We start from the raw sequence: 6,807 nt of genomic DNA, 5'->3' as shown, positions 1-6,807 counted from the left end.
TGCCCTGGGGGGTCTGAGAGGGGAGGCCCGGCCTAGCCCTGGGGGGTCTGAGAGGGGAGGCCCGGCCTAGCCCTGGGGGGTCTGAGAGGGGAGGCAGTGTCTCTCTCATCAGACCTGTACCCAGGGGCACCCCTAGGAGCCCTGGCTGCTGACCCCTGGCCCATGTCTCTGCCCCTGTCTGGCTGGCCCAGCCCTCAGCAAGTGCCCCAAGCCCCTCACGGTGTCCAGCTTGGCTCCGTGGTCCCGGGTGGCCGCCAGGAGCATCTCGGCTGCCGCTTGCACTCGGAAGGGGCTGGGTGAGCCCAGGCCGTCAATGGCTGTCCAGATGCAGTTGCACAGCTCTGGCGTGGTGAGGAGCTTCATGACCTCCTGCAGCAGCGGGAGGGGTGAGGCCGCCTCAGCCCTTGAGCCCTGCGTCCTCCTCCCCCTGCCGTGCTCGGACCCCTTCCTCTTCTGCCCCAGGCTCCCCAAGTCTCCCAAGTTTCCGAGCCTTCCAGACTCCCGGGCCCCCCACCTTTGGGTGCAGTTTCATCCCCCCACCCCCTCCGTGGTCTAGTAACAGCTCAGGAGACAGGCAGGGAGGGTGAACGGCAGGTCAGGGTGGTGACAAGCATAGCCTTGCTTCCACAAAGACCCGGTGCTGACCCAGGGTCCCTGTGCCCGGCAGCCCTCTCTCCTCCCTCCTCTGCTCTGTCCCTGCTTCAGAGGTCTTCCCCATCCACAGGCTCTGCCCAGTTGGCACTCCCCCTTGGCCCCAGGCTTCCTCTTTGCAGACGGGCAATCAAAGAGCAGTGACTTCCAGGTTGCAAAGGCTCTTCAAGGTCACCTGGCCTCACCCCCAGGCCCTGAGAGGTGACTGGGCCGTCCTTGGCCATGGGGCAGGGTTGGGGTGGCCATGCCGGACTGTGTCCAGAACCCAGGCTCCTGTCCCCAGAGTGTGACCATGCTCTCTGCCCACCATCTCCCAGGTGCCGCACTCAAGGTCCAGGGAGGTGGGTCTCCCCCATCACCAGGGGCAATGAGGGGCACTCGGGAAATGCAGGGTACCGCTGCTCCCTCTCATGGCCTGAGGCCACCATTTCCAGGACAGAGGCACTGGGCCAGGCTGGGGTTGCACAGACGGGGCCTCCAGGAAAGACAGAGTGGTGCTGCCCAGTATGGTGGCCACTAGCTGCAGGTGGTGGTAGCTGTTGGGTATCATTGATTTCGACTCATCATGACTCTAGGAGACACTGTAGTATTGCCCCAGACCCCAAAAGATACAGTACAAATTGCTCTAGATCCCACAAGACACCATAGATTGACCTAGACCCACAAGGCACCATAGAATTGCCCCAGGCCCCACGAGGCACCATACAATTGTCCTAGACCCACAAGATACAGTACAAATTGCCCCAGACCTCACAAGACATTGTAGAATTGCCTCAGACCCCACGAGACACCATAGAATTGCCCCAGGCCCCATGAGACACCATAGAATTGCTCCAGACCCCACAAGATACAGTATAAATTGCCTTAGACCCCACGAGACACCATAGAATTGCCCCAGGCCCCACAAGATACAGTATAAATTGCCTTAGACCCCACAAGATACCATAGAATAGCCCCAGACCCACAAAACGTTGTAGAATTGCCCCAGACCCACGAGACATTGTAGAATTGCCTAGATCCCATGAGATACAGTAGAACTGCCCCCTAGGGTTTCTTGGCTGTAATCCTATTTTTTTTTTTAACATAATATTTGATCGAGTTTTTGGTGACAATTCACACAGTAAGTTGGTCCCCATCTGACAGTTTCCACATAATCTGCTGACTTCAGTCACATTTACCACAGTGTGTCACCACTCTCTTTAATCGTGTTCCATTTGTTCCCTTTCCAGCATCAGGGCTTTGAACTGGTTCAGAATGGTTCAGTAACTGCCATAAACAAAGGCCCCACAGAGCAACCAAGTCTAATCTCCTGCACCAGGCTGGGGCAGCCAGGAGGAAGGATGCTCCAGGCTCTGGAGAGTAACACACTCAGAGAGGTGAGGTCGGCGGCCACCTCTGAGCGGGCACAGCCATTGGTTTCCTAACAACAAAAAACCAAACTCACTGCCATGGAGTCAATCTGACTCACAGCGACCCCTCCTTGGGTTTCTGAGGCAGTATCTCTATGGAAGTAGATTGCCCAGTCTTCCTTCCGAGGAGTGGCTGGTGGGTTTGAACCGCCAGCCTTCTGGTTAGCAGTCAAATGCCTTAGGCACTGCACCACCAGAGTTCATTCAGGAAAAGAAAATTAACGTAAATAGCTACCTGGCAGTCAGCTCCCGTAAATAGGCATGAGACCGGAGTCTCGTGGGACAGCTCAGTCAGTGGCACTCCATCGTTCACAAGAATTGTGTGCATCCTCCAACGTGAGTAGCGTCTGGGCCTTAAAAGCTTGCGAACGACCATCCAAGACACAAGTGTGGGTCTCCAGTCTCCAGGAGCAACAGTAAGAAGGAAAGCAAAAGCCCAGAGAAGAAACAAGTCTACACGGGCCACAGCCTCCTCCACCCTGAGACCAGAAGAACTAGATGGAGCCCGGCTACCACCACTGACCTTCTGACAGGGTCACAGTAGATCATCCGGACAGAAGGGGAGAAAAATGTGGGACAGAACTCAAATTCTTGTTTTTTATAAAAATCCAGACGTACTGGAAGAGTAGAGACCGGAGGTCTCCTTGAGGCTGTCACCCTGAGACACTCTTTAAACCCTGAGACAGAATTTCAGAAGAGCACAGTGCTCAGGGCAGTTCTTCATCATAATGTAAATTTAATTAAAATAAAAAATTCAGTTCCTCACCCATGCTAGCCACGTTTCAAGTGTTCAGTAGCCACATGTGGCCATTGATGTCATCGCCATGGAAACTTCTCTCCTAATTAGAGGATGGTGCAATGCCTATGATGGGCGGTTGGGAAGCTGGGCAAAAATGATGTTTGCAACGAGTCAGGTTGGGAGATAGTTTCTTTACATCAGGACAGTTGTTGGGCCGTTTGAAAGTCTGTGGTGTTTGTGTGTATGCTGTGTTGTTGTTGTTAGATGTTGTCTTGGATTGAATTGTGTCCCCCCAAAATATGCGTCAACTTCGGTAGGTCAGGGTTGCGTGGTTGTCCTCCATTTTGGGATCTTATGTAATTAACCTTCATTTTGAGATGTGCTGTAAATCCTAACTTCTACGTGCTAATGAGGCAGGATTAGTGTGGGGTCTATCTTGAGTCACAGTTTTATAAGACTGTATGACTTGAGTTGCACCCTTACCCAAGTCACACCCTTACTCAAGTCATACCTTTACCCAAGTCACACCCTTACTCAAGTCACGCCCTTACCCAAGTCCCACCCTTACCCAAGCCACACCCTTATCCAAGTCATGCCCTTGCTCAAGTCCCACCCTTACTCAAATCCCACCCTTACTCAAGTCCCACCTTTTACCTTACAAGAGATAAAAGGAGAGAAAAGTGAGCAGACAGGAGAGGGACCTCACTGCCACCAGGAAAGAAGAGCCTGAAGGGGAGTGCGTCCTTTGGACCTGGGGTCCCTGTGCTGAGAACCTCTCAGAGCCAGGGGAAGACTGATGCCAAGACACATGGAGATGTCCAAGGAATGCTGGGCCCCCAGACGTTGAAGGGAGACAAGGCTCTTCCCCAAGAGCTGACTCAGAGAGAAAGCTTTCCCTAGAGCTGATGTCCTGAATCCAGACTGTCAGCCTTCTAAACTGTGAGAAAATAAATTTCTGTTTGTAAAAGCCACCCCCTTGTAGTATTTCTGTTAGACCAACACTAGGTAACTAAGACAGCACTGTCGAGTCAGTGCCAACTCCTAGGGACTCCTATGTAAAACAACAACGCACGGCCTGGAGCTGGGCCATGTCACAATCAGCGCTATGTCTGAGTCCACTGTTGCAGCCGCTGTGTCCGTCCATGTCATCAAGGGTCTTTGTTTTTCGCTGACCCTCTCCTTTGCCCTCACGATGTCCTTCTCCAGGGATGGCTCCTCCGATAACGTGTTCAGTCCAAAGTGTGTGAGACGAAGTCTTGCCATCCTCAGTCCTAAGGCGCATTCTGGCCAGACGTCTTCCAGGACAGACTGGTTGTTCTGATGGCTCCACGGTACAGTCAATATCCTTCATCAGCACCAACCTTCAAAGGCATCAACTCTTCTTCCTTCTTGACTAGTAGCTGTTTGGACATTTATTAGGAAGGTGTAATGCTAGATTGTTGGTAAAATGTTTGTGGAATGTTAGGTGATTGGCATGTTCTCTCACTTGTGGATATCATGCTCCTTGTCACTCAGCCTAACTACAGGCCCCCAGGTGTCCTGGGGCCCCCTGCACCACTGCCCTGCACTGAGTCCGTGGCCAGGGCAATGCCCCTTTCCCTGCCCTTCTCTGTCCCCAGCCAGCTGCTTTGGCGTAAAGTGCCACCAAGCCAAGTTTTCCCCACCTTGGGCATAGACAATTGATTTATTGACTCCCAAGTTTGGATATTGTCCATATTAAGCTTCTAATGGTCTCAGAAGACTCATCAACTCCTGACAGCTGCTGAGCCTGGGTTCTGGAGTCTGCCAGCACTGGGTTCAAATCCTGTCTATGGCCCTTTACTAGCATACAGGCTGCCATTTCTTCGCCTTTGGGTTCAGTTTAGTGGGTGTTCATTGAGGGCTTCCTGGACCACCAGGACCATGTTGGGCTGTGGGGAGTAAGAGTGGGTGTGATTGCACCCCTTCCTGGAGCCACTCCAGGTCTAACACGGGGACCCTGACACTTACACTGGTTACGGACGGATCCCTTTGCTCAACCCCAGGAGCAGCCAGCAGAAACCACTGCATCACAAACATCGCAAACCAGCGACTCGAGAGCGAGTCTCCTGGGAGTATCACCTGCCCCGATCAACACCAGCACTCAGCTCCACCCTCACACTTGACCCTCTCATCCTCAGTGGTAACAGGATTCAAACCCAATGCAAATGCCAACCACAGGCCATGCTGAAGAGGGAGACCACCACCGAGACACGGCGGGTGACAGGGGCAATGGCCACGGAGACATGGCGGGTGATGGGGGTGATGGCCATGGAGACATGGCGGGTCACAGGGGCGACGGCCACTGATACACAGTGGATCACAGGGGCAATGGCCACTGAGACACGGTGGGTGATGGGGGGATGGCCACGGAGACAGGGCGGGTGATGGGGGTGATGGCCACCGAGAACAGCAGGTCACACGGGTGATGGCCACTGACATGGTGGGTCACAGGGGTGATGGCCACTGAGACACGGCAGGTCATGGGGCGACTGCAACCAAGGTGTGGTGGCTCACAAGGGTGATGAATGATATGTTGGAGTCATGATGGCCCCCCTGACCAATAGGATCTGGCCAGATGACACAGGGAGGAGGAATTGGCGAGGAGCGTGACGGGATACGCCATCCATCCAAGGACTGGGGAGGCCTCAGGAACAGCACAGCAGGGTGGGCGCACTGCAGGAATCAAGGTCAAGGACCACGGGGCTGCTAACACAGCTCTGTCAGCAAAGCCCCGGGGGAACTAACGTTCTTCCAAACCGAGAGTGGTCAGAACCGGGATTTTCATAACGCAGCTGCCTTCTGTCCAAGATGCGCTTCCAACATTCCCATCCCTGCAGTTGTCACTATGAATGTTGATGCCTAATTTAAGTGGGTCCCCTTGAAGGGGCCTCTTTTTGGGGTTCTCCCTGTCCCTGGTAAGAGGCCTTCACCTCACAACCCAGTGCGAATGAGGCCTTCACCTCACAACCCAGTGCAAATACGGCAACACTCAAAGGAAGGCAAAGAAGAAACTTGGAGGGAAACAAACAAACAAACACCACTCACTCAGCCTGCACTGCGGAAAGTCAGGGAAGGCTTCTCAGAGGGTATGAGGCCTGAGTAGGGTTTTGAGGGATGAGTAGAAGTTGGTGAGGAGAGCAGGAGGTGGAGAAGGAAGAAACTAGTGCAAGGGGGAGCGAATTTGCACAGGCCCAGGGCCGTGGAACGACATGAGTGCACATGGGGGCTGTTAACGGGCCATCTGGAAAGTGCCAGAGTGGTTTATTAATCAGAGGATGGGACACAACACCACCTGGGAAACGCTTGGTGTCTAATACATGCTGCCCGTCGCTCCCAGCTCCTTAAACCTGCCTGTCTCTTGGACAACACAGGAGAGAGTGTGTGGGTGTGGCCCTCCCTGTCCATGCTGCGGGCGTGCACGAGTGCGAGTGTGCGACAGGGAGGAGGCCCTTGGTGCCCTGTGCCTCACTGTGCAGCTCACTGCCCGTGTAAAGACACACAAAGCCATCTGAGGAGAAGCCACTTCCCTGGAGGTGCTCAAGGTGGCACACTGGGGACAAACAAGAGGCGTCTCGGTGCCCTGGGAGCCTGACCTGCCTGAGGAGAGATGTGGGGCACCTGCCTCCTGGACTTGGGCCCTGCTCACACCCAGCAGGATCCCCGCGTCGGCCAGGCTTCAGCCCTAAACTGCCCGAGCACGGGCTCATACTCCCGGCCTTCAGAGCACTGGGGATGCCCAGGCCTGCGTCTGTGGGACCCACGCAGCAGCAGTACTGCCAGGCTACAGACTGAGACTCAGAGAGGAGGGGTCTGTCCACGGTCACACAGCTCGGGGAGGCCCTGCAGGGACCCGAGCCGGGTAGCAGATTCTGAAACCTTCCACCATGGCCCCCTCACTCTTCAGTTCTACTCCTCCCTGCCCGGGGCTCAGTCAACCACGGAGGATGTGCCCAGCAGGCCACCCCACAGCCAGGAGCCCCTATGGAA

The 6,807-nt window shown here is 54.7% G+C and overlaps 1 protein-coding gene across 1 annotated transcript in view; it reads right to left on the bottom strand.

The window, feature by feature from the left end:
- The window catches only part of LOC103196777 (maestro heat-like repeat family member 5), a 76,964-nt gene that overhangs the window by 16,362 nt on the left and 53,795 nt on the right, over positions 1-6,807 (bottom strand). Inside the window, 1 exon segment of the mRNA XM_007940565.1 lies at positions 220-369. Coding sequence (XP_007938756.1) covers positions 220-369 — 150 coding nt within the window.

This window comes from Orycteropus afer, unplaced genomic scaffold (genome assembly GCF_000298275.1).
Source record: "Orycteropus afer afer isolate SDZICR_OR568_19922 unplaced genomic scaffold, OryAfe1.0 scaffold00069, whole genome shotgun sequence".
NCBI lineage: Eukaryota > Metazoa > Chordata > Mammalia > Tubulidentata > Orycteropodidae > Orycteropus > Orycteropus afer.
This window is presented reverse-complemented; position numbering and strand designations above follow the sequence as displayed.